The sequence below is a fragment of the Arachis hypogaea genome, chromosome 14 (genome assembly GCF_003086295.3).
Source record: "Arachis hypogaea cultivar Tifrunner chromosome 14, arahy.Tifrunner.gnm2.J5K5, whole genome shotgun sequence".
In the NCBI taxonomy this organism is placed as follows: Eukaryota; Viridiplantae; Streptophyta; class Magnoliopsida; order Fabales; family Fabaceae; genus Arachis; species Arachis hypogaea.
The window spans coordinates 135,976,902-136,004,044 of NC_092049.1; the positions used below are offsets into that span (position 1 = coordinate 135,976,902).

General features: G+C 32.9%; 4 protein-coding genes across 7 annotated transcripts; 2 read left to right on the forward strand and 2 right to left on the reverse strand.

Moving 5' to 3' along the window:
* Positions 1-60: 60 nt before the first annotated feature.
* Positions 61-4,317, reverse strand: LOC112744415 (uncharacterized). 3 transcript variants are annotated; one of them, XM_025794035.3, is made up of 7 exons: positions 4,013-4,317; positions 3,624-3,721; positions 2,413-3,254; positions 1,992-2,299; positions 1,847-1,903; positions 1,145-1,569; positions 61-648 (listed from the first exon to the last, which is right to left on the reverse strand). In XM_025794035.3, exons 3-7 carry the CDS (start codon positions 3,141-3,143, stop codon positions 370-372), a joined length of 1,800 nt encoding a protein of 599 aa, XP_025649820.1. In that variant the 5' UTR covers positions 3,144-3,254; positions 3,624-3,721; positions 4,013-4,317; the 3' UTR covers positions 61-369. The 3 variants fall into 3 exon arrangements, with proteins under 3 accessions (XP_025649820.1, XP_025649819.1, XP_025649821.1); XM_025794034.3 differs by having other exon boundaries at positions 3,624-3,726; positions 4,013-4,195; XM_025794036.3 differs by having other exon boundaries at positions 3,624-3,726; positions 3,855-4,043.
* A 1,162-nt stretch (positions 4,318-5,479) lies between these two features.
* Positions 5,480-11,110, forward strand: LOC112744417 (uncharacterized). Its single transcript, XM_025794037.3, has 12 exons — positions 5,480-5,786; positions 6,885-6,969; positions 7,283-7,334; positions 7,420-7,440; positions 7,522-7,575; positions 8,101-8,151; positions 8,251-8,313; positions 8,811-8,876; positions 9,040-9,078; positions 9,382-9,504; positions 9,623-9,715; positions 10,610-11,110. Exons 1-12 carry the CDS (start codon positions 5,693-5,695, stop codon positions 10,874-10,876), a joined length of 1,008 nt encoding a protein of 335 aa, XP_025649822.1. The 5' UTR covers positions 5,480-5,692; the 3' UTR covers positions 10,877-11,110.
* A 3,832-nt stretch (positions 11,111-14,942) lies between these two features.
* LOC112740669 (V-type proton ATPase subunit G-like) lies at positions 14,943-15,787 on the forward strand. The gene is made up of 3 exons (XM_025789269.2): positions 14,943-15,031; positions 15,137-15,237; positions 15,644-15,787. The coding sequence occupies exons 1-3, from the start codon at positions 14,944-14,946 to the stop codon at positions 15,785-15,787; spliced, it is 333 nt and encodes a 110-aa protein (XP_025645054.1). The 5' UTR covers position 14,943.
* A 1,391-nt stretch (positions 15,788-17,178) lies between these two features.
* Positions 17,179-26,858, reverse strand: LOC112744418 (protein ARABIDILLO 1). 2 transcript variants are annotated; one of them, XM_025794039.3, is made up of 13 exons: positions 26,456-26,858; positions 24,757-26,151; positions 24,458-24,616; positions 24,289-24,369; positions 24,024-24,155; positions 23,476-23,603; positions 22,792-22,879; positions 20,043-20,137; positions 19,366-19,429; positions 19,084-19,259; positions 18,324-18,545; positions 17,920-18,004; positions 17,179-17,792 (listed from the first exon to the last, which is right to left on the reverse strand). In XM_025794039.3, exons 2-13 carry the CDS (start codon positions 26,107-26,109, stop codon positions 17,616-17,618), a joined length of 2,760 nt encoding a protein of 919 aa, XP_025649824.1. In that variant the 5' UTR covers positions 26,110-26,151; positions 26,456-26,858; the 3' UTR covers positions 17,179-17,615. The 2 variants fall into 2 exon arrangements, with proteins under 2 accessions (XP_025649824.1, XP_072071251.1); XM_072215150.1 differs by having other exon boundaries at positions 26,451-26,839.
* Positions 26,859-27,143: the final 285 nt, after the last annotated feature.

The window sequence follows — 27,143 nt, forward strand, 5'->3', positions numbered from 1 at the left end:
AAGACATGCAGTGATATAATAAATGACATGATGTTGAATGCATAGAAGCATAGAGCAAAATGAGGGGGAAAAAAAACTTCATTGCAGAATAGAATATACTATATAGGACTCGCATATGATGAGTCATACACCTCATCTCTTGAAAAAGAATTCTCCAATAAATTAAAATAAAAGCTTCCTATCAAGAATATGGTAAGCTACACAAGTAATCATCCTGCAACCATTTCTTGAATTATGAAAAAGCATGTATAAACAAGAGCAGAATTTACATTGGAAGATTTCAGTCTTTTGTGCAAAATTTTTTGAGAAATTCCCAGTTCCTCTATCTGCATTGCAAAACAATATTTTTGCAGATTCAGCTCAACCGAACTATTTCCGGCTCCTGCTCTTTGAGCCGGATTTCTTCTGCTTTCTCCTTTTGTTCCTAGGGGAACTTGACTTTGACGTAGAACATGCTTTCAGAGCAGATTTCCCATTATTTACAGTATTCCCAGTAGCTGAGTCAGGTTCTGAAACCTGAGCCAGGGAAACGGATTTCTGTTCCTCATCTTGTCCCTTGGTTTTCCCCCCAAGCCGCTTTCTAGCAATTACAAGATCATACAACTTTTCATTAGCTGCCCGATCTTGTATAAGAACTTCATCATCGCCCTACATTCAAGAAAACAAGTTACTATTATAGTTCTTGTTAACTCACAATTTCAAAATAGAATTAATGTAGTATAGAGTTACAGAGATTACCATAACAAACATTCCAATATATAGCACAGCAGGTACATTGCAGCCAAAGAATATTCACATGTAAACATTATACTATATGCGAGCATTTAAAATAGTGATAATAATCTTACAAACCATAACCAAGGAAATCCATTTGGGGAAAAACAATAAAAAAAAAAAAAAGAGAAGGTTCTATGCTTCAATATTCCATTATAAACTGGATAACAAGCTGAGAACAATGTTAAACTCGATGATAAAATTTATATGACATCTCAATTATTGTTAACTTACTTCATGATGGTGGTATAACAGATCAGAGAACATCGTTATAAGTTTTTAACGTTAGCCAATGCAGTTGTTCATGACTAACATTTCACACGTTCACGACCAACATAAACTAAAATTTCATACGAAAATAAAAACTCACACTTTCCTGCAGACCCTCAACATGAGGCTGATTGGTTGTTTCGATAAATGGAGTTATCCCTTCACGAGTTGATGTATTTCCAGGCATAAGTACATCTTCCACGTGTAACTCAGATTTAATCTGAGAAGAACCATGAACAACACCAACTGGGAATATGTTTTCACTACCAGCAAAAGAAGCAACTTTACGATCCAAACTTTTAAGTCCATCAGAGGGCCCAACCATGCTCAGTTGAGTTACAGAACAGAACTTTCCTGGATTTTCACTAACCACATTGTCAATCCGAGTTCTCAATTTCTGAACTTGTAACTCTACTGTTGCGATCTTTTGAAATATGTCATCCAATGATTTATCAATATCTTCACGATCTATGGAATACCACATGTCACTAAATATGGACTCCTCAATGTTATCATCATTACCTCCTGATATCATTGACACAACATAAATTGAAAATTTATAATCTCACACATCATGGAATTAATTAATCAAAACTTATTTCATAATAATGTCATATAATAATTTCTTAATACACAGAGGAAACCCGTATATGTAATTCCTTCACATTGTTTGACTCACTTTAATGGTGAGATAGATTTGCTATTTACAGTTGTTTGATTCACTTTAATGGTGAGATAGATTTTGCTATTTACAGTTTTTTTTTAAAAAAAAGGCACTATGTATAATAATACTGCAACTCACTTATGGAAACACAACGAAGATCTTCCATACAAGAACCATCAGGGAGATCTTTGTTCTCTGGAAAATGAAAAAATAGGGAGAAAAAATTATATAATTATAGAAGAGAAAAACATTGAGCAAAATAAATCAAGCAGAAAATGCATACCATAGTAGGAGAATATATTATGATTAGATACATAAGATGATAAATCAGATTCTTCAGCTCGCTTCCTTTTCTTCCTCCTCATAACTTTATTCCTATGAATGCCAGTAGATATAGGTATTGACTTGACATCAAAACCATCTACTGCATACTTTGAAAACTCAAGCTGTTTCTTATAATTGTATGATGCAAGTTCTCTTTGATATTTAACTTCCTGGGAATGAAGCTTTCTCATTTGCAATTCTAGCCACTTACAGCGCCACATAAGAGGGCGAATGAAGCTCCTCCAATGACTCGTAACCTTTTTCTTTCTGAATGTTTAATACTTAAGAGTGTAAGTTCAAACTTGTTATTGCAAGACACATGAGCAATTGACATTCTTAAAAAAAAAAAAAAAACTGCAATTAACACACCAGAAACATACCTTATTAGAAGTGGTTCTCCCCAATCATCACCCATCGGTGATTCCATTTCATCATCACTCAGTCCTGAGCTGGAGTCAATCTCTTCACAAGATCCTGTGTCACCAAAAGAACTGGAACTGGAAAGCTCAGTGTCATTGCAATCCTCCGAGGCATCTTCAACCACCTTACCAGAATTCATGCCACCAATCCCAATTATATTAACTTGTATGTCCTCCTCATTTCCAATGGTCATAGGAGTTTGTTCAATTCTTTTTCCAGGATGCAGAACCACATTTTGTTCAGATACTGAAGATGTGGTGACAGGTATAGCTACACTCTCCTTACTGACTGCAGCTTGTACTTCTTGTAGAGCAGCTTCTTCATGCTTGCCATTTACATTCTCTGTAGGTATAACTATATTCTCCTTACTATCCACAACTTGAATCTCTAGTGGAACAGCTTCTTCTGACTTTCCATTAACATTCTGCATAGGCATAGTTATGTTCTCCTTACTATCCACAACTTGTATCTCTCGTGGAACAGCTTCTTCTGACTTTCCATTAACATTCTGCGTAGGTATAGTTACGCTTTCCTTACTAATCAAAACTTGTACTTCTTTTGGAGCAGCTTCTCCTAACTTGACATTCACATTCACATTCTGCACTAAGTCCAGGCTCATCTTTCCGTCATGCAATCCTCCTCGCTCTTCAGATACCAAGCAATGAGAATTTGTAATTGGAGCTGGAGGCATTCAGAAAATGCTGCTTTCTGTTTTCCCGTGTCTCAAATTCAACTACAGAAAATGCTGCTTTCTGTTTTCCCGTGTCTCAAAATGATTTATTCAATGTTTCCTTCACATCATCTTAAAAGGGAAAAATATTTTAAAAATTGAGATATTTTGCAACCATGAATTTTAAAAAATAAAAAATAAACAGGGGAAAAAAAAAGAAAAACAGTGTCCTATTTTTTTTTTTTTTTTTGAAACAAAAGGCACCCTTATGAACCCCTCCCCAACTTCTGAAAAGGAAAAAAAAAAAAAAACCCCGCCCCATAAACAGAGCAAGCAAGCAAGCGCACACAGCCATATACATACTCTTAAAAAATTTCAAATGAATATACATAACAAAAAATAATCCATGAAGGGGACCCAAAAAAATTTTCAACACAATGCATTAATTAAAGAGACAGACAGAGAAGAAGAAGAAGAATAAGGATAAGAAGAAGCACTTACTAAATATCTGTGAGTTTTCCAAAAAAATTTCCTCGGTGAAGCGGGATTCTTGCTCAACGTGCCACTAATTTCTCAGTCCTTAAGCTTCCGCTTTGATTCTGAGCTATAAACAAAAAATTAAAAGGAAATTGTAAAAACGTACTGTCTGAGTCTGAATTATAATATTAAGAAGAACAGAACAGCACCGATATAACATTTGATTAAAAAATTACTAAAATTGTTAAATTATACTTTTGATTCTATTCATAGAACGCATTGTGCAACGGTGACGATGATGCAGTGGTTGATTTTTGCTTTCTAAATTTCAAGAATATAAATTCATAACCATCAAAACACGAAATTGAGGAAGAATCGTGCGAGTTTTGTGGGAAAGAAAAAAAAAACAGAACCTTTGGAGCTTGATGATCATATGCCACATCACACATCGTAGGGCATGAAGGTTCTTCTTCTTCACTCTGTCACCGTCAACAGAAGAGAGTGACGTAAGCGTTTTTCTCTGATGAGCGATGACTGATCCTTCTTGCCATTGAATATGGCTTCAATTGTGAAACTGCCACTTACTTGCTCCCCAATTTTATGTGCATTTTATTTATTATTTATTTATTGTATTTTTTTATTTTTTTTTATTTTTTTATTTTTGACTGTGGGCTATGTTACATTCTCCAACCTTACCGAACACCTTCTCAATGAAGCCAGAAGCCAGAAGCCAGAAGCCAGAAGCCAGAAGCCCCACTATATTTGTGGCCCAAACTGTTAAAAATAAAGTAGCACCAGTAATTTAACTCTAAATCAGATGAAATTTAAATATTTTTTATTATATTAAATAATTTTATAATTTAAATCATGTTATTGATTTTATTTTTTCGTTTGATAATATAATTCGACCACAATCCTTTCAAGAATTTTATTATACTCTTCACTCTTTTTATCAAGTTATATAAAGAGAGATTCAAACTTAAAACTTCTATTAAAAAAAAGTAAAGTATATTTTTTATTCTTAAAGTTTGATAAAAGTTTTAAAAATATCCTAAGTTTTATTTTATTTTAATTTTGCCCCAAAAATTTTCGATTTGCATCAAATATATCCCTGACGGCTAATTTTTTAAAAAATTTAAGATCGATTCAACAACAATTTCATAAGAACAACCCTTCGGCACAAGCAAATCAAACATAATTTTCATGCATTATTGTTATATTGGTCTTAAATTTTTTGAAAATTTAGCCTCCGATAGTATATTTGATGCAAATCGAAAACTTTTAAGACAAAATTGAAGCAAAATAAAACTTAGGAGTATTTTTAAAATTTTTACCAAACTTCGAAGACAAAAAATATACTTTACCCTTAAAAAAAAATATCATTTGAACTACAGCTTATTTATTTATTATTAACAGCATTATATAATTAAAATAATATATTATTTTTTATTAATATATAATCAATAATATTTTAAAATATAAACTACAAATATAATAATAAATTGGTTAATATAAATTAAAATTAGTAAATTATTAATATTTAATTTTCTTTTATTATTATTCGCTCAAAAAATTCCAAAAATTAAAATTCTAAAAAATTTTAGTCAAAATAATAATAGAAATAATATTACATGACGAGTAAATATTATAATTTTTTATCAATATTTAGTCAATAATAATTTATTATTATAAAAAAAATTTACACAAAAAATTATATAATTTATATTTATATTTTTTAAAATTTATATATATTAATAAAATTTATTTATTAAAAATAATTTAATATTTATAATAATCAAATAATAACAAAAAATATTAAAAATTACTTGTCCGCAGAGTTTCTCTAATAATAAATAAGCAATATAATAAAAGTTAAAAATGTCGTTAATAGCGGGGGAAGAAAAAGGGAGGTCCCACCAATGCGGAAGAGTTAGAGGAACATATTTCGAGCTGAGCTGCTTACTGCTTATAATCAACGTCAAATCCAATCCCACATTTCTGATTTCTCTCATTTCTTCTTCTCTTTATATTAATAATCATTCTACTTGCTAGCTGTTCTTGTTCTTCTTGTCGTTTGATTTTTATAATTAATTATGATGGGCAACCCAGGCGTACTTCCTGTGCTCTTCTTCTTTATCGCATTCAATCTCACTGTAGCTCATTCCCTTCCATTCATCGTCTTGCATGGTAAGTTCTTTTTCTTTCATCAACTTCACTTTTTAATCTTCTCCATCTCAATTATTTTATCTTTTCATCTTTGTCCTCAGCTTTACACTAATTTCGATTAATTTTTCTGTTGACTTCCTTTCTTTTGCTGAGAATTTTGTTAGGCTTCTCAATTGCTTCTTTGATGTTTGACTATTTTTTATTCTTTCTCTGTGTTTACTTAGTTTTCAATGGATTTTAGTCAACTTAGCTTCTTTTTTAAAACAAAAAATAGAAATCTTGGTTTATGATGGTTGCTTTTGTTGAAATCCATGATGAGTTGATGAGAATTGACTAAGGTAGGGTTCTTATTAGAAGATTAGGAATCTGGGAAGAAAAGGTAAAAAGTGTTATCACTATGTGATGGCATGCTACTAGGAAAAGCCTCTGATTAAAGATAAGAAACTATGCATTGAAAGAGAGGTTTTCTAATTAAAGTAATGGTAAGAAACACGGTAACTAAAGGAGCATGTCTGTCAATCCAAAAATGGTGGGGTTACTGTGTTGAAATGAGTTGCTGAATTGGAAATTCCCAATAGGACTTGATATCATGTGGTGTCAGTGCTGCAGTGTTACCTATCTTCTGGCAGGATCATAAAAAAGTGAAACTGTGGCTGTAATTTTGATCATACTGTGATTAGTGATTATAGTGATAAGACCATCATATTTCCCTTACAAGTGGCCATTTTGCCATAATTGATTATATTTCATGAGCAATTTAGACTAGTTCCAAGAGCTAATCCCAATATTAGGTGGCTCTTGATACCTAACACAATTTCATAGTCAATGCATATCATAACGCTTCCAAGGATAGCAGGAACAAATAAACCAATAAGTGTGATGTTACATAGTTGATTTAGTACTAGGTCAGTTTCCTTGGCGAGTTGACTGATTTTTATCTTTTAACTCTACGGTTTCATTGGGTAATTGTCATGGACCAACTGTCCTGCAGTCATGGCATGTAGGTGCTTGGTTGCACAAGGCGTTTTTCAGTTTAGGGCTTGGACCTATTGGATAAGTATTTAAATTGGTGTTGTTACACATGTAAGACATTGATGTTGTGTTTGAACTGTGTGTCAGGCATTGGAGATAGATGCAAGAATCATGGAATCGGAAACTTTGTTAAAGAACTAAGTGAATGGTCTGGAGCACAAGGATACTGCTTGTATGTTAATGCTAAATTTCTTGATCTTTATTATGGTCATATTTAAGCATTATATTTTCTGTTTGGTCGTAACTCATAAGTACTTCTCTAAGGGCCAAGTAATCATGGTCCTTATGTGCCACGGCCCACGGGTCTGCCATTATGAAAAATCTTTTTCAGTATGCCTAAAAATAATTGAGATAGAGGTTTCTGCAGATGTTTATCAACTTTTTTTTCCACCTAAGAAATGGATATTTTGCATGCTCAAACACAAACATTAAACTAGAGATGTAATGGATTCTTAATTAGCTATATGTACTTCATCTATCTGTAGAGAAATTGGAAATGGATCATGGGATTCTTGGACCATGCCCCTATTAAAACAGGTGACTCTTGATAGAATTCTTCCATTTTACAAACATTTGTAATCTGGCAATTTAATGACCTTATATTTTCTCTCTTTTCTTGCAGACATCTGTTGCCTGTGAGAAGGTGGTGAAGTTGTTTGGTAATTATCTGTCTCAGTAATTTTATCATGATTGGTTTTCAAATAAACATTTTTTTTGTCTATAGGTAAAGAAGATGAAAGAGCTTAGACAGGGTTACAACATTGTTGGACTTTCTCAGGTGAATGACTAGTGCTATGAAACCATCTTACCATTGACTATGCAATGGTTTCTTGTGTTGATATTTACTTTGATATCAATGTTGTAACTTTGTTGTTTTGTCGTGAAAACTTTGAAAAGACCCATGTCTTGGAAGATGCCATATTTTAATTGTATTTGCGTAACATTTAAATCTTGCAAGAATATAAATATTCACACACGCACGCACGCGCGCACACACACACACACAGGGCTCTAGTTCCGGATATTTTTTTTCGTTTTCCAATTCTACATGCAATATGGGGCTAGCTGGCCAAGATTGTCATGGACATAGTCATCAATATATGCGGCCTTAGAATTGGTAACAACAACATTGGTGGCAACTAAACCTTAGTCCCCATAATTAAATCTACTGCCTGATGTTGACCTAATAATCTTAGTGTGACATGAAGTTGTTACATAAATACTTCTGAACCTGATATTTCTTCCTTTGTGTTTTTCCGTGGTTTTCCTATATTGAATACATACTGGTTCTTTTGGTTCTCAGGGAAACTTGATCGGTAGAGGGCTTATTGAATTTTGTGAGGGAGGACCTCCTGTAAGAACTAACTTAAGAAGACATTTTGATATTCATTTCAATGGGCGATTTGTATCAACATTTCAATGTATTATACACTCTTTTTTTCATGTGATACAGGTAAAGAACTTTGTATCCCTTGGAGGTCCACATGCTGGCACTGCTTCTGTTCCATTGTGTGGAGTATGTGCTTGTTCTTGTGCTTAGAAATTCTTTGCTATTCCTTTATTTATCTTTTTTCAAGGGTGCATACACTTTGTAGAGAGCCTGTTCCACTACTTTACATAAATTATTTACTTTCTATATAGAAATGAAGACACTAATGTAATGTGCTTTTTCATTAAAAAGTGTAATAAACAAATTTACTGACTAGACACATAAAAACAGTTGCAAAATTATTTTTTTTACGGCATCAATATTGTAACAAATCAAGAAATTGCAAGTCTAGATATGCACACTCAAGGATTATGCATGCTTCCATGCATGCAGCTCTACCAACTTGCGGAGGAAGTTTGGCCTAATGCTGTGAATAGTTCTAGTCTAACAATTGGAACTTGAGTTCTATTGAGAAAAAGGCTTTCAAACAATTAAGCTCAATTATCTTAATCTTGTAAATGACAGTGTTGGGCTAACATTATGGTGTGTGTGTGTGTGTTTCCCTTTTTTTTTTTTTTGGCCAGTCTGAGTTTGTATGCACTCTTGTGGATAGTATCATCAAACTTGAGGTCTACAGCAAATTTGTGCAGGTTTTGAAGATTACTTTTCATTCTTGTTACTTTTTGGAGATGAAAAGTTTGGTTATCTAACTACCACTTCTGCTTCAAAAATCAAAATAGTTCCCTTCTGAAATTGGTTCCTGAAAACAAATAGCTTACTTCTCTTGTTTGTTTATCTGATGAGTCGATGTAGCAACATCTTGCTCCAAGTGGCTATGTTAAAATACCAACAGTGAGTATTAACATCTCCTTTTTCTTAAATGCTTCTTTTTGCATGTTATTTTTCTGCTTTTTCAATCTTAAAGTATTACAACCATTTATATGCTGCAGATCTTCGGATACAATTCTTTGCACTGCATCACGTTATATATTATGCAGTCTTATCCTGAATTGTGTTGATTGCATTCATTTTACCATAGTATCATCTAATATGTTTCCTTTCTGACACATCATGTTTAATTTGGTACACTTCAATGGTCAATGACTTACAAATAGAATGATTGAAAACATATTCTGTTCTTGTTTCTTTTATCAGGATATTTCTGACTATATTGAAGGCTGCAATTTTCTTCCAAAGCTTAATAATGAAATAAGTACTGAAAGGAATTCCACATACAAGCAACGATTTGCTAGCTTACAAAATTTAGTACTCATCATGGTGTGTTATCCAAACTATGTATTCTTCCTCTGAGCTATCATTAACATAGGGGTTATCCAATTTGCAACTGTGTCAATTTGACTGATCAGTTTTGCTGTCTTATCTGAATGGAAACCAGTTTGAGCAGGATACAATTTTAATACCAAAAGAAACAGCCTGGTTTGGTTACTATCCAGATGGGGCATTTCATCCTGTTTTGGCACCACAGCAGGTAATTTAAGCATTCCATATCTGTAGATTGTTATTGCAAGTGTTCCATAGCCAAATTTGTAGATGCTTTACTTCCTTCGATGGCTTTATGTGTAAATCTCTGCTTCCACCACTGTGAATGTTCTGGTACATATGCAGCATTAGTATGGAGATCACATTGATGGGGAAATGTACTTCGTGTGTTTTAACATGTAAAACAAAGTAATTAAAATGTTGAAGAAACAGCTTCTTGGATATAGGCATTTTGCATGTGTATCTTAAGAAAGGTTTAGGGTTTAGAACTTGGGAACAATTTGATGGCTGACCCCACCTAAAAGGATGAACCTTAGTAGTATGTAATATAAGGAAACATTTAAATCTGCCTGCAAGTTCAGTTGAATTGTATGGATAGTATAGGATTTTGCTACTAAGGTAGAAACTTTATTGAAAAACTAGAAATTTTAAGTTTTTAATGCATTCAATAAAGCTTTTTTCCCATTAGAATTATCAGAGGCATTTGAGAAAAAAAGATGATGCAGCAATGTTGTTTATATTTTACATAAGTAGTTTCTAATGAAATGGTTTTGTTTAAGGGAATTGCCAACATTCAAAGGGATGGCATGTTATATTATATTGGTTAATCTGCTTGGTCTTTGCACCATTTTTTGTTGTCGGTATCTGTGAAGGGTGTCTCATCCTGTTTTGTCTTCTCTATCCTGATAAAATTTCTTTTTCTATCAAAAAGGGTTTCTAATGACATGGTTATTTGATTGCATAAAATTGTTATCTATTTATCATGGTATAATTTTCACCACTTCACTTCCTTTTTGATGCATGCTACCAACCCAATTTTATCATTTCACAAATATTGGTGATATCAGTTTTCATATTCAGACATGTGATTTTCTTTATACAGACTAAGCTCTATATTGAAGACTGGATTGGCTTAAGAACTCTAGATGAAGCTGGGAAAGTTAAATTCATTAGTGTGTCAGGGGATCATCTTGGAATCTCAAGCAATGACATGAAAACTTACATAGTGCCATATTTGGAAGACCATAAATCAACAGTTTCAAGGCCAAAAATTGAAGAATCTTTATTTCATGTTTGGATTTCTTCCATCCGGATTTCTCTATTGAAGATGGTTGGGCTGAATCAAGACTTGAAATTATTCTTGAATTAACAGAAAACAAAAAGGGGTAAGTAAAAAAATGAAATAGCTATTAATCAGTGGATTGCAGTGCAAAACAATACTATATTTCTATCCTTATTACATGATATTTTGTAATTTTTCCTATTGTATTGTCAGTATTGATTATTATTCCAGAACTCTATTTTTCTGGCCTTGAATGCAAATTTGATCTCAAGTGAATATTTCTTTGTTGTATAATGAAGTAATTTACACTGTTATCTCTTATTTGTTTTATTATTTATTTCAGTTTTATCATTATTTTAGTATTCAGAGTTCAAACTGGTATATCTCCCCCCCGCCCTTTTTTCTTAATATATTTTATGGCAACCAACTTTCCCACTATGCCAATGTTCAGTATTTAAATGGCGTATGAACTTTGATTAAAAGATTAATTCGATTAAGTCCTGCCCGCATTTAATAAATATAGAAGAATTCATGAGTTTTATTTCATTTTTTTTTTATCTAATATCAAGATTGATAAATTATTTTGGCAATTTGTACGTAAAAACTTATATTCAAATGAGAAAAAATATAATGACACGAAAATACTATCAAGTATCATATTAAAATATGTATTTATGAACACTAATATATGTGCTTGATTAATTGATTTGCTTTATATATAAGTGATAAATCAAGGATTTTATATATATGCGTATGGTCATAAAACGATGGAAAAAAAAACTTGCATCGTATTTTCAAAACCTTTTCATTGTTGTCAAACTCTCGAGGTAATTCGCAAACTACGAATTTACGAGTTTAGATATGGAATCGAGTTGACTCGGGCATAGACTCTATCCTGAGTAAATTCGGCTAGACTTAGTCAAATTCGGACAAACTCGTGAGTCTAGACCGAGTTAGCGAATTTGTGTTTTTTTTTTTTCATTTTTACTCAAAAAAGTGTCATTTTGAAACTAAAAAAACACTTTTTTTATTAGGGTTACGATAACACTCCCAAATAATGAAAGAAAACTTACTCACAACTCACTCATCTGCGTCGTTTCTCTCAAGTCTCACTTTCTCCATGTTCTGCCGCAGTCGCCGTTCCTCGTCGAGCTGCCGTTGTTCATCTGCGTGGCTGCGTCTGCTATCTCTACTCTGATTTGCGCCATTGTCTTTGTGAATTTTTCCTGTGTTGCCCTCTGCTTTGCATTTCTTCACATCTCCACTATCCGCAACTCCATCGTGCTATCACCGTTCACGATTTCGACTACTTCTCCTACAGTCTTATCGCTGCTCTGGTTTGCATCGTTGTGAAATCCATGACTATTTGTCGCCGCCATCGTTTCGTGCTGCTGCTGCACCCTCACCACCGCTGCCTGCTGTACCCTTGTCTTCGATTTGCTATTGCTGGAACTTTGCCCCTTCTTTTCTTCTGTATCCTCTATTTTTTGTATGTCTTTTGCCCTTTCTTTGATCCTTTGCTTCTTGATTTAGTTTTTTTTTTTTTTTTGCTTTTTTAATTTTATTGCTTCTAATTTTAGCCTATTGCTTATCGTTTATATTAGATGGCCAGATGGTTCATCCATTCATGGCTGATTAGTAATTAATTATTTTTATTAGAGTTAATTTGATTATTTGATATTGTTCAATGTTCAATTAAAGATTTAGTATTACAGATTTAGAATTTTTAATTTTGTGTGTTCTATGTTGTATTTGTATAAGAATAATTATAGAGGATTTGAATGTGTATTTTAAAGTATTTGTTATAATGTATACTATTATTTTAATTTATTATGTGCTTTAAGATTGATATTATTAATTTTGAAGAGTTAGAATTGAGTATATATATATAACAGGTGAACCCATACAAGTCTACGAATTAACTCGCGAGTCAAGTCTAGGTCAGCTCCACGAATTTACTTAGACTCTTTTGCAGCTTAACATAGCCATTTGTCATTAATCCAATTTAAATAGTTTATTTACCTATAGTTTAATGGAAAAACAATACACACGAGTCTGAAATTATAATGAAATAAAAAACAATAGAATGATATTTAACTAAAAGTACAAAAATCTTTCAGAAGCATGCATTAAGATTACTAACACGTTATATTTTTTTATAAGAATGCAAAATTACTTTATTACCGTTTATAAATTATAAAGAGAAATAATTCTAATTTTAAATCTAACTAAACATATTTTTCTAATATAAATTCAAGTGAAATAGATTTTAGGCCAGCATTCCCTAATTTTAAAACCCAGACTTGTAACAACTTCATAACTATGAATTATTTGTGCTTTAATTTGTAAACTTTTATACTTTGAAACCTTCAATATATCATAGAATGGAAACTAAAGTATCATTTAATATAATTAATTAAATACTAACTACTACAAATAAAACTAGAGTGAGACCCGCACAATACACGGAGAGGTAGATTATTTATACTATATAGTATATTTTAATAAATGTTATATTAAAAATATTTTAGAGAACATATTATAAATAGATTTTGAATTTATTTATTTTTAAAAAAGACATAGGTTATTTATATTAGAATTATATAAAACTGCATTTTCATTTTTTTCATTTTTCGATTTGCATTAATGGCTACACTTTGTCTTTTCTTGTAGTTTTTTTGTTTGTAAATTATTAAAAAAAATAAATGAATGAGAATGAAAAATATATAAAAATATTATATTAAATTTAAGAAAATTTTGACAATTAGTATGAGAGATTAAGAAATGAATAGTAGTAAGAGTCTTAATATGCATAAGTTGTAGAATATTTGAATATTTGTAACTGAAATTTTTTATAATTATTATTATTAGTACTTGATGTTTCAATTGAATAATAATAGATAAGAGTTTTTTGTTTTAATTTTTTAAAAACGTTTTACTAAATAGTGATTGGTTGATTGGTTGATTTTCATCTTTTACCAAGTCATTAGAATTGCTGATGTGGCATCATTAGTAAAGAAATGATGACTTAAACTCATTGTGAAGAGAGTTGGTATCAGCTTTTATATATTATATATATTAAATTTAAGAAATTTTTGACAATTAGTATGAGAGATTAAAAAATGAAGAGTAGTAAGAGTCTTAATATGTATAAGTTGTAGAATTTGAATATTTGTAACTGAAATTTTTTATAATTATTATTATTGACACTTTTAATGTATGTTTATTGCATTTAATTAGTACTTGATGTTTTAATGTTTCAATTAAATAATAATAGATAAGAGTTTTTTGTTTTAATTTTTTTAAAACATTTTACTAATACTAAATAGTGATTAGTTGATTTTCATTTTTGCCAAGTCATTAGAATTGCTGTTGTGGCATCATTAACAAAGAAAAGACTGCTTAAACTCATTGTGAAAAGAGTTGGTATCAGCTTTTATATATTATAAATAGATAGATAAATAGATAGATGTGCAAAAGATAAAATTTGGAGTTTGTAGTTACTTTGTCAATGCATTAAATGTCATCAAATCTTCATAAAAATTAAAAGAAGATTATAAAAATCTTAGAATGTGTTTAGTTTTGCGTTTTTATTTTATGTTTTTATTTTTAGTATGTTTATTTTAAAACGCAAACCAAACGCACTCCTAGTTTTAAGCCAAAATATTGGTATGGTTGGATTTTTGGTAAGCAAAAGATGTATCTTTTTATACTTTGTTGTAATAAAGGTTTAGTTTAATATTTGATTTTTGTTATAAAGTAAATTATATGTTACTATCCAAAATTAGAAACTTCTTATGTTGACTTGGTATATAACAAAACTATTCCCAGCATTACTTTCGGAGAGTTATGAGAAAATACATTAATCTCTATCACATGGCATCAAAGTTCTTCCTCCCACTACACTTGAATCAGGAAAAATATTTCTCCATTTAGGTGATTCTGGAACATATATTTTCCATCACTTAGGTAAGAAAATAATTGATTACTTTGTTTCTTCAATTATGTTCACAGTTTTTCTTTTTATGCTAAACTATGTTCTTACTTGATAAATGTTAAATGCTAAAGAAAATTCAATGTAGAAAGCTCACAACATAACCAAGTTTCATAGATTCTTTTAATTGAAATATTGATTTTGTTGAGATGCAGTTATCATGGAACCCTATAAAGGACAAGGCGGCATTCAGATGCTGCTAACTGCTGAACAAGAAGCACAACATATTGTTTCCAATGCAAGAAACTGTAAGATAAAAAAAATAAATAATAAAAAGTAAAAAGGGCATTTTTTATATCTTATTATAATTTTTAACAATATGAAATGAATGAATGTTGTTTTTAACTTCTTAGTGAGGAATAAAAGATTGAAGCAGGCAAAAGAAGAGGCTGAGAGGGAGGCAGCACAATATAGAGCTCAAATGGAAGAAGAATACCAAAAGTCAATCTCAGAGGTACTCAAAATATGACTATTGTGGTCTTAATTACCATTATGATATTTTGAAGATATTACCACAATACCAAGATTACAGTGATATGTTTCATTTTACAATCATTGTACAAAAAATTAATCATTCGTATAGAATAATATTAGAATATAAAATACATATTAAGATGAGCTAAATAATATATATATTTATATAGAAATATATAGCGACTGATTTCTTACGTGGACATAGCAATTTTAGAGATATGTTATGATATGTTATGATAACTATCATTATGCTAACTAGGATGGCTATACAATTTTGGAAATTAAAATATTTTTTTAATATTTGAAAATATTTTTTAATTTAAAAAATAAAAGTAAAAAGTGTTGCATTTGTGATTACATAACAGAATTTCTTTACTTGTATTTAGACAACTGGGAGCTCTGGATCCAATGTAAGAAAGCTTGAGGAAGAGACAGATGCAAAGATAAGAAATATAAAAAGATCAGCTTCAAAGGTCTCTTCAGAAATTGTTGATATGATGCTCAAGTATATTTCAAATGTTAAAGTGTAATTTCCCAAGGTTAGTCACTAACTACTCTTTCAACCATTTGATTAAGAGCTCATAGTGAATATGGGAAAATAAAATGAATCATGTTTAGTTTTAGAAAGCATTTTCTCTTGTTAATAAATTCGAACACAATGTGGTTTTAAGTTTTAACTTCTATATTTTGTTTTCATCACATCACTTTATCTTTTCCCAAAATTACATAATACAAGTTAATAATAACTGTCATATTTAGAATAAATAGTCACAACAATAGCATGATGATCATACTGTTTAGTTTTGAGATAAAAAAAAAAAAGAAAATCAACTTTAAGTAGTTAAAATAGTCAATTTTTTTATTATAAAATTATTTTTGTAATACTCATTTTTCAGAGGATTTAGAATTTAAAAAATTGACTTATGTTGGCTAAAAAAAATTGATTTCTTAGTTGAACTCCTCTCAGATATCTCTTTTTCAACTATTGTGTTGTGTTGTGTTGTAATTTCAGAAAAACTGCTGAAGAAAGATAACATAAGGAGTCATCACCAACAATAAAAGAGGCAAAGTCTGGAATGATCATTTGCTATTTTTCACCCTGGTTGCCATTATGTAAAGCCTTTGCCATGAAGCTCCTGCCTTGAACACTTTAACACTTGCAAAGTGGAAAAAAAAAAAAAAAAAGGCATTTTTATTTTCAATCATATTTAATACATTCCATGCTTAGTATAATATTTTCACACTCTATCATTACTCTTTATAAACAATTTATAATGAAAACACAATGATCTTATTTCGTTCTTATATATAGCACCAATTAAAATACTGTTATTATTGTTGTTCAACTTTAAACAATTGAGAGGAGCCGACAGCATCAAATAAAAGTTCTTCATTACAGTGCCAGAAAAAAATTCTTCATTCAATCTCCATTATTATCCTTCATAACCACCTTTAGGGGCAACAAATACTAGTTCATTAATTATCGAATCAAATATTAATTTCATTATTTAATACCTGAATATTTTAACCATGAATTCAAATCAATTTTAATATCTTACAAGTGTATTGCATCAAGTCCTAATAGTAATCTTTAAGAGTCTAAGATTTGACACAATCTCTATATCAATGCAAAACATAACACCAGACAAAAAATGAAATTTATTTATGTTTTTAATGCACATATTCCAAACTGATTATGATTTTTTCTAAAGGTGAAACAATATCAAGTTGTTATAACTTAAGACAAACCACTAAATGTTATTCAAGAAGAGGTTGGGCAAAATTATTCAAACCATTTGAATAATTTCCAAATACATGGAATTTTCAATGCATCAATTTATTGAAAACAATATGCATTTTGAGATGGAGAAACTAGATTGAAGGTGCCAAACCCAAAAGGTGATATCATTAATGCATTCCATTAAAATAAATTGAACCTAACCTTTCATAAAATACTTCAAAAAAGTTCTAAATTTATAATTATACAGAACATGTCAGGATAATAATAATACAAAAGGGCCCAGGAAAAAAAAAGGAAAAAACATAACCGCTAAAATTTATATCATTTTTCCTATCTGATGCAGTCATGCAACCATGGTGTAAAAAAGATTGATACAAAAGGGGAAGAAATACATCTCAAATAAAGAACTGTTTTTGACTAAGCAGTTCCAAGGGACTTAAAAGATAGATGAACCTGCAATTTAGGTCTTTTTTTTGCTTCACTTACATCAAATTCAGATTCAGCCAGCTAGCAGTGTTCTCATGGCATTGTTGAGCAGTTCGTATACATGTGAGAAACACCAGAGAAGTCCAATTTTACTTTGAGGAGGATTTTGTAACAGAATAGATGAATTTGATCTACGCTGTATGCTCAATTTGGTGATACTCAAGGTTGCGAAGAACTATTCTGGCAAAGATTTTCGCTTCGAGTGGAGCTGTGGCAGCAGCAGCCGCGCCACGAAGAACTCTTGCTGCTCCTGCATTCTGCATGAGGCTGGCATGGTGAATGGCGTGTCTTCCCCCAGGAATTGTAAACTGCAATCGAAAAAAAGTACAATTTCGTCAAAAATCAGAAATCAAAATAACTTGAAATACAGATAATATCAAAGTGTTGACTGTCGATTTGCGCTGAGTATGGGACTTATGAGGGTGTTTCAGTTACCTGGAGAAGAGCAAATGCTGCACAAGTCTTGAGTATAGATGATGGATTCCGCAGCATGGTGACAAATCTTCCGATTTCAGCACCACTAAATAACCAAAAAATAAAAATAAAAATTAATAAGTTAGATATCCCAAGCATGAAAGAAGTTAAATTTGCATGCAGTTTTGCATTATAAAAGGGTAAATTACACTAACCTCCCAAGGTTTGTCAATACTACAAAACAAACCCTTGATATGTCAAGATGTCATGTTTTTCAAGATATAAATGCTATCAATTTTAGTTCACATAAATTTTAGGGAAGATTTTACAAATAGAAGGGTGTCTATGTAATATGACCTACTCTCAAGGGATGTTATTGTAATTTATCCTTGAAAAGAGAATGCTGGTAGGAAAGAGAGAAAAACCTGCATCTCAGATGTCCTGCTTCCTGTATTCGAGCGCCTTCAGTAACCTGGGATAATGCTGCGGGAGCCGATGATGCTGCAGCAGCTGTGAATGCTTGTGGATCCGAAAACATAAGGACAAAGGTTTCAATGTTTTTTAAGGCCATCCTTCTTGCCCCATCCAAGCTCACGCTCTTAGAAATACCTTCCGAACCCGTGCCTACTAAAGCAAACTCATCCATTCTGCAAAATGCACCATCATCTCAGATAAGATACACAAAGGGGTTTCTTGTATCCAAGTTAATAGGTTAAATAATTGGTTGTAACAGTAAAGAATACGTTACATTCACTTCACATATTTGTTCAACTAACAAAGGTAGGAGGAGAAAAGCCATGGCTACCGGTAACATATTAGTTCGGCATCTTTGTAATTGTAACTTAAAACGAAACTACAACTAGATGTAGATACCGATTGATGGAAGAGTACTAAACAATCATCTACTGACCTGATTATTCATATACTGGCATTTCCTCCATAATTGGATGAACACTTTGTTAACATGGGCAAAATTCAATTAACATAAACAAATAGATAGACAACAAATACCAATATTCCAACATTGATTCTGTATCTCGTTTGACTAGTCAAATAAACAATATATTTCTGCAATCAACCACTTGAAACGTGAACAGAAAACGACATTCACATGGAAAGGAAAGAATGGGAGCATTCCACTCCTATCAAACAAAGGAGACGGGAAAGGGGGAATAATCAAATTACCTTCCATCGAACATGTAAGCCAATGCCAAGGCAGCCATGAACCGTGCCATCTTCGAAACTGATGAAGAACACAGATCCACAAGTGCAGAAACTCCTCCTTCCTCTACTATTCGTAAAGCATTACCAGGGTTGAAAGCAAGATTCCACAGTGCTCCTGCGGCAGTTTCATGAACATCCTGAAAGCAGAAGTGGCATGGATTTGATCATGATTTTACATATATAAAAAAAAAGTCGTAAAAGCATATAAAATGTTTGACATTGATAATCAAGGAAATAAATTACCTCTGCTTCAGACCTTGCAAGAGCAATCAAAGGTGCAACACCACCTTCACGTCCAATGGCAATGCTAAAAGCAAAGACGACCAGTAATTAAGGTAAGCATAATGTAGCGTGGAGATAATGAAACAATGGAATAACCACATGAGCACTTTTATAGATGCTACATCTAAATGAATTTCAATTTGTTCCAATCCCGTAGATGTTATTCAAAATCAGTGATGGAGGACAAAGAAAGATGTAACAGTTACAGTTTTTAAGAGTGAAACAAATGTAATAAAGCTTGCATGGTAGATTTAGAATCAGATAGTTATGAAATATAAGGCAATAAGTCAACAAAGTATATTAAAAGTGGCAAACATCATATTCCAAGATGCATGAATTTATTATGTATCTCATTGTGAGGATTTTGATTTCAACTATGAATGAGACAGGATTATAAATTCGAGCTTACGAAAGCAGGTAGATGATTCCAATACCCTCAATATTTTCTATTAAAAAAAAAAAAAAGAAACTGAGGGATAATGGAGAATAATTTAGAAAGGACCACAAAAAATTTCTCTGGAACAACAGAGCATGAAGGATAAAAATAGGTTATAACTTTCTTAAAGAATGTCTTAAGAATCAAGATTCAAGATATCAATACTATCAGGATAAAATTATAAATAGAACTCTTTCATTACCTATTGGCCTCGGAGACTGATAATCCCCAGAGAGCACCAGCAGCCCTTTCTTGAAGTCCAGGAGAGGCATTAGAACAAGATTGCGCAAGAGCAACCTACATAAACCACAACGTTGAAGCATCAAAATATTAGAACTTTTATTTTTTTAGGGATAGAAGAAGAGTATCACTGCAACAGAGAGGAGAGTAATACAAGGAAACAGCAGATAAGAAATCCTCTATACAAGTGAAAAAATACGATCAAAAGAAGTGAAACTTTCTAATCCCTCAACATGTCTGAGGAAAGTCCTCTAAAAAGATCATGAGTGAAAAGGTGAGCTCTACAAATAGATGCCAAATGTCAAATCATATCACATAAAACTTGCATGTCCGAAAAAAAACTTGCATGTCCGAAAATTTATCATCGAAGGTTGCATGAATTGCACTCCAACCAAATATTTCAAAACAACACAACATTTTAGCCACCGAAAAAGTAATGATATGGCAAAAATAAGTCAAAAGGGACCCATAAATTTTCATTTTTTATTTTCAAAAACATGATTTTATTCATCTCAAAAGCCACCGATAATTAACTTGAAAACTGGTTGACAAACTTGATCAACAATCTAGACAAATATTAATAAACAATGCATACTCACAACGTCCCCAAATATTCGATTAGCTTCAATTTTCCATTAAGTTGTCAAAATCAATTGAAAATTCACTGATATTATATAAAGTATCATAATTAATTCAGATAAATTCAAAATTTGAGTCACAAAAGACAATCTTCATCCAATAAAATTTCTTGACATAAATTTTCATCAATTATGGATGATGGAAACCACCTTTTCAAATGATTTGGTAAATTGTGGGGAAACAAAAGGTAATACCATTAAAAGATTACTATTTGAAAAGAAATACAATACTAACCTACGTGGAAGCCCATGTTCTCATTAAAAATGGAAATAGAATTCCAGACCCCAGTGATTAAGCAACAATGAGTAAAATTTAAAAAGAAACAATGTTGAAATAGTTATTTTTTCAACTTCGGGGTAACAAAAAAAGGGCATTGAATCTTCTTTCTTTGAAGCATTCAGCAGGTTTCAGAACTTTATCTGAAAAAAGAAAATTTCTCTATTGTTTGATAAGTAGGTCAAATCGCAGTGTCCCAGCAACAATACAGTAATTTGGTTCTGTTAGCTTTGCCTAAAAAGTTCAATATATATTTGTAGGTAAATCATGACACTTCAGTTGAAGCATACATAAGCAATGTATCGATGTCCCATGCGTAGTCTTCCTCAAAATAAATTTCAAATTTCATTTTGTTGCAACAGGAAAACTCTATCTTACAATGCATATTAATAACTACCACTATAAGGCATTCCGTGTTGCCTTCTACCTAAGTACTTGAAACAAGAAAACAAAAAACAGATTGATGCTTAATTATTCTATTAATTTCAGTATTTCCGTATGTTCCGAGACCATCAAAATGCTTTGAATTATCATCTATAACATGAAAATGTGATAAGATCCTGCAATTTACTTAGTAAGTCTGACATTATGTAAGTGTATACCAAAATGGCATTTATAATCATTTGAGCAGCCCTACACCTTTGAGCTAGCTTTGTGGGTGAAATTAGGTGGGTATAAGTCTATCATTCTATCCTACAATCAAAATTAGGCCATTCACAAATATCCAATCCTACAGGTTTTGTGATCCACAAGTGTCTTCAGTCTTGGACAACCCTCCCTCTGGCCTAAGTTCTAAGGTGGAGTTACACATTACACATAGATCTCAAGAGTATACTGTATTAAATTACATTGCAATTAAAGCTATTAGCAGCGAAAGGCAGTAATAAAATAAATTTGTGTCGCTCTTTGGTGTATTTGGTTGAAAAGGAATTTTGGGATTTTCAATGATTCCTTCTCAACTATTGATTTCATTTAAAATAGGACTACCTTTTTGGCCTCAGAACATGGTCTATTCAAGGGATTGGTATGCATTATTAGTTAATACATGGTCATGACTCATGTCGGTTAGGTTTGAGCTATATATTATGTATTTGTGCATTATGAGAGGGTGTCTCATCCTCTTCTATACATTCTTCACTATTTTAACAAAATTTCATTTTCTATTAAAAATTAGAGATATACACTTGACAACAAGAGCATTCTCTATAGCTGCAGAGGTGTCTAAAGCCTTCTATAGATTGCCTATTCAATCCAAGATTTAAACCCAGCAAATAACCCAACATGATGTGGCCACCCCTCTGAGTTGATGCGTCTCAATCTGGAATCTCAGATTGCTAGATTAATTCTGTCATTACAGCCATCATTGATATTTGGAAACTCCATTGATAGTTGCATGTCTTTTCTCCTTCCTAGTAATGCAATTCTCCAAAGGCTTGTTCAGGCTGACAACCGTTCTAGCTTCCTCGATTAATATTCAGACACACCTTAAGTTCCTCGCTAATCTTCAATGGAGATTAGTTTGTATTATTAAGGGTTTAATTGTAACAAGCTTTAAAGCTTAGTAAGCTTTAGCTTCAGGGGGAGTGTTGGAATAAAGAAGATATCATATAATATCTCTACCATATGGATTAAGAGTGGTACTGCTATAAATAGGGATTAGGATATTGTATATTGGAAAACATCAGATTATAAACATATCAATATATTTATAGTCATTATTCTCTCTTTTCCTCCTCTCCAATCTAGTCCCACAATCTTAACAGAAAATATTAAGCTAAACAAGGAACAACACATACCAAAGCCTGAACTCCACCAGCTGCTGCGATGGCTTCCCTGTTTCTATCATCAAATGACAAATTCCAAAGGGCACCAGCAGCTTCTTGCCTGTAATAATATAGACACGGAAAAAACTTCTTATTAAGAGAGGAATGGATTTAGCTTTTTCTCCGCAAACTCTTTACACATTTAAAAAAAAAAAGAGCACCCTGGTGCACATGCATCCTGTGATAACGCAGGGTCCGGGGGAAGGAGCGCACCCAGGGTGCAATATACGCAGCCTAACCTGATAATTACATGAGAGAGAGAGAGAGAGAGAGAGAGAGAGAGAGAGAGAGAGAGAGAGAGAGAGAGAGGCTTCCCCACAATGTGGGGCACTCAAGCTGATTGGCCAATTAATTCATGGCAAAATATTTAAAAGTAGTAATTATAAAGCTATTAAATAACCTTTTCTTCTATTAAGGGAGAGACTGCAGCTCTTAGTTCTATAAGGCAAAGATGCAAATTTCAAGTTTGCAGTGGCATTAAAATTAACCCTCGACAACATTTTCTATTAAGTTAAGCAAAATTTCCATTTAGATTGATTTACAAACGAAATGCTTTTCTTGCATTCTATCTCTACCACTCCTTCCTTTTTCCATTTAATCCCGTTTTCACCAAACAATGTACAATAACACAGATTTCAGGAACTATTAGAAGATTACCTGACGCCCTCATGTGGAGATCGTGTAAGTTGAACAAGTGCCTCAAGAGCACCTGCTTCTTGTCCAACAGCAGCATTGTTACTATTGCTATCTCCATGAGCAGCTAAATTAGCCAATGCACGAGCAGCCTAACATGTATAAGAAGCAACATTAATTATTGAACCCCAATTTTATCATATTCCCCTATATGGAAAGGATAAGAATTGACAAAACATACAACCGAAGAATCAATATTTATTTAGTGTTCATCTTGGCTTATATTACCAAGACAAATGGCATAGAGAATGGCATAAAGCACCCCTTAACTAGATTGATCATCATTACTGTTTGTCAGATCCTTACTAAGACATCCTATCCTTGTTTTGCAATTTGCTCGTGACCATTGACCAGAATAAGCACCATTTAAAACACAATTAGATTACTAATTAAAAAAAAATACCATAAGTTCCAAGCTTTATTTGGTAGGCATAATATACCTAATAAAGTAGTTTCAACAATTTTGGCAATTGATAGGCGATGCCCAAAAAATAGAAAGTACTAAGTAGTACCTGCTCTTGCACGCCCTCAAATTTGCAGTTACGAGCAAGCATCACTAAAGCATGCACACCACCTGCCAATGCAACCTCTGTACTACACTTGTCATCAGCCGCTAAATTAGCCAATGCACCGGCTGCACGTTCCTGGAAAGGCAAAATTAAGTTATCAACCAACTGCTATATGCAATCATAAAATAGCAACCTCTATTGCTATAAATTAGAAGATAATATGAAAAGCAGTTAACATGCTCATAATCATAAAATTAAATAAACATACCAAAACTCCATCTCCACTAGAGGACCATTTGAATATAAGATCCACTAAAGCTTTTATTCCACCTGCTTCCGCAATGGCACCCTGTGATGGAAGCCTCATTCAGTTTTCACATTAAGCTTTAAGCATTAAATTAAAAAAATGAGAAAGCAAATCATATTCAGAATCCAACCTTGTGCTCTTCTCCTACAGAGAGATTCCACAACCCTCCAGCAGCCTCTTCAGCCACCAGCTTGTTCATTGACCTAGCCAAACCAGCGAGAATCTCAATCCCACCCTCTTCAGCAACAGCTTTGGCCACATTGGCATTGACAGACAAATTTGCAATTGCCTACAAATGTAGACCGTTTGGAGATATAAGTACAAACACATCGGTTATGCATGTATCAATTAATCTTGCATCAGATGCAAGTAAAAACTACTAGAACTGTTCAAAAGGATCATCTGTACACAAAAGGGACCAGTGACTACCTTAGCTGCCTCAGATTGAAGCCCTTCCCTCCAAGATTTTGCTAAGCCAAGAAGGAGCCTTATGCCACCATCTCGCATAACTGCTTCAGCCCTTCCACAATCTATGCTAGCATTTTCATCATCAATCACGACAAAAGTTGCAAGGCCCGTAGCTGCCCTCTCTTGAACATCCTCTTGAGAACTCTGCATTAGACTAAGTAAGAGTGCTCCGCCTTGTTCAACCCAGAAATTATCAAGACCCTGTTGAGGGCTCTCAGCAGATCTCAGTAGTGTATGGGACAGCATCCATTCAAGCCAAGGTATAATTTCATTAAGGTCCTTATCATTATTCTTCGAACTCCTCCAGTCCAAAAAGACATTCTTTCCTTTCTTTGTACTATCAAAAAATAAAGAAGCTAGTCCTTCAAAAATATTGGTAAAAAGGGAAATTAATAACTTGTTTTTATATTTACTAGCGGAGAAGCTAGTGTCTTCTTCGAGGATTGGACAATTCAAAGCACACAAAACCCTCAAGCTATGCGATAAGGATAACAACCTTGCAACAGCAGATGGACTAATATCAGTTCTCGAAACATCTAATCCAATCAGGTTAGGAAGCTTATGCCAAAGATGGGAAACAACACCCCACTTCATACTTGATGTGCCCGCAACAGAAAGGAAATGAACCGACATCACATTCCCCAATGCAAGCTCATCAACATTCAAACAATCAATGAACCCAATATCAGTCAACTTTGGACAATGCTTAGCCAATGCATTAATAGCATCTGCATTTACATCTCTGATACCTGAAAGCCTAAGTTTACTAAGTCTAGGACAGCAATGAGCTATTGCCTTAATAGCATCACTACTTATTCTCTCGCAGAAATCAGGTCCAAGCTGAAGACTCTCAAGTAACTCATGCCGGGCAGCAATCACCGAAAGAGTTGCATCAGTAATTTTCCTGCAATAGTCACCACTTAACTCACACAAGTTCCTAGCTCGAAGATGGATTATGGCATCAGCAGACTCTGCCCCACGAAACCTTAGCTTCTGAAGATGCACACACCTCGGAGCAAGTGAAGATGCCATATTAGCATCAAACCTGTGGGAACGAAGATCCAACGTGTTCCACAAACACTGCGAGCTGCCAAGAGTCCTCCATGTCCTACAAGTCGACGATAAGCTAGCACGGTCCCTATAACTCAGACATGACAACAGCTGAATCACTGTATCATCAGGTAAGCTCCTCCAATCAACCGTCCCTGGCAGTTCCAAATCCAAAACCTCATCTCGAATCTCAGGACAACTTGAAGCTACAACATCATTCCCTTTGCTTTTCCTTGCCACCTTCCTCCTCACTCTTCGACTCATCTCAAACCAAGAAAATCACAGCAACATAGACACCAACAACACCTTCAAATCCAAAAAACAAATCTCAAAAACCAGTAGAGAGAACAATTCACAAACACATCATCAGCATCAAACACTAAAAGCCAAATCCAACAACCATTGAACAAAACACAAATCAACCTTACCACCTAGAAAACCCTAGTAACCTCCATCAAAGTGACCAAATTGCAACACATAACACAAACCATCAAGTAAAAACCCCACAGCAGCAAAAACAACACAACTCCAGATTAAAACAAAGAAAATCCAGAATCTATATCATAGAAACAACACCAAAAAAATGCTCTTTTTTATTGTTGTACCAAACCTGTGAGCTGAGGCTCAGGCTATGCGGTCATCGTTGGAGCTTGGAAACAGAAATCAGATGCATTTGAAGGGATTTACGATGAACCCCAGAAAGGGGGAAAGAGCAGTGAGAGAAAATGAAACTAAGCTTAAATAGGGTGTCAGAAAGAGAATTGAGAAAGGGAAAACGCAAAGACCCTGAAGAAAAGGATTGTGGGGTTATGTATGTTGGAGAGTTGTGAGAGAAGAATAGGGATTTTGAGAAAGAGAGAGAGAAAGAGAGACGTAGCAGAGACGAGAAGAGAATTACAGCATTGAAGGGAAAGAGAGAGAGAAAGAAAGAGAGAGGAGAAAGATTGATGGTTTGGGAGAAGAGAACCAACAACGCTGTGAAACTCCAGCTCATATAATCGGCATCTTGTGTTACATATATATATCATCATAATTTGTATTTGATTTTTATATAAGATTTAAGTAGGATTAAAAAAATATTTATAAAATATCCATTAAACAAATTTATTTTTATTTTTGATATGAAATTATTTTTTTGTCATGTGAATTCTTTTTTTAATTGGTAAGACTTGTAAATTGATATATAGTTGATTAATTGTTTGTATTTTGTGCTATTGTGGTGATATTTAATTGCATATTTATGTAAAACATTGGCTAATTTTTTGGATATGACACCTAGTTTGGTGTAACGCTGAGTT

Excerpts from the sequence above, each read along its gene's own strand:
- LOC112740669 (XM_025789269.2), top strand. The coding sequence starts at position 14,944 with ATGGAACCCTATAAAGGACAAGGCGGCATTCAGATGCTGCTAACTGCT. Across the intron at positions 15,032-15,136 it reads TGTTTCCAATGCAAGAAACT|TGAGGAATAAAAGATTGAAG; the intron begins GTAAGATAAAAA and ends TTAACTTCTTAG. Across the intron at positions 15,238-15,643 it reads ACCAAAAGTCAATCTCAGAG|ACAACTGGGAGCTCTGGATC; the intron begins GTACTCAAAATA and ends ACTTGTATTTAG.
- LOC112744418 (XM_025794039.3), bottom strand. The coding sequence starts at position 26,109 with ATGAGTCGAAGAGTGAGGAGGAAGGTGGCAAGGAAAAGCAAAGGGAAT. Across the intron at positions 24,617-24,756 it reads TTCAATCTGAGGCAGCTAAG|GCAATTGCAAATTTGTCTGT; the intron begins GTAGTCACTGGT and ends CTACATTTGTAG. Across the intron at positions 17,793-17,919 it reads CAGCATTTGCTCTTCTCCAG|TTTACAATTCCTGGGGGAAG; the intron begins GTAACTGAAACA and ends TTTCGATTGCAG.
- LOC112744415 (XM_025794035.3), bottom strand. The coding sequence starts at position 3,143 with ATGCCTCCAGCTCCAATTACAAATTCTCATTGCTTGGTATCTGAAGAG. Across the intron at positions 2,300-2,412 it reads GGAGAACCACTTCTAATAAG|AAAGAAAAAGGTTACGAGTC; the intron begins GTATGTTTCTGG and ends TTAAACATTCAG. Across the intron at positions 1,570-1,846 it reads TCTTCGTTGTGTTTCCATAA|GAGGTAATGATGATAACATT; the intron begins GTGAGTTGCAGT and ends CAATGATATCAG.
- LOC112744417 (XM_025794037.3), top strand. The coding sequence starts at position 5,693 with ATGATGGGCAACCCAGGCGTACTTCCTGTGCTCTTCTTCTTTATCGCA. Across the intron at positions 7,441-7,521 it reads CATCTGTTGCCTGTGAGAAG|GTAAAGAAGATGAAAGAGCT; the intron begins GTGGTGAAGTTG and ends TTTTGTCTATAG. Across the intron at positions 8,152-8,250 it reads TTTGTGAGGGAGGACCTCCT|GTAAAGAACTTTGTATCCCT; the intron begins GTAAGAACTAAC and ends CATGTGATACAG.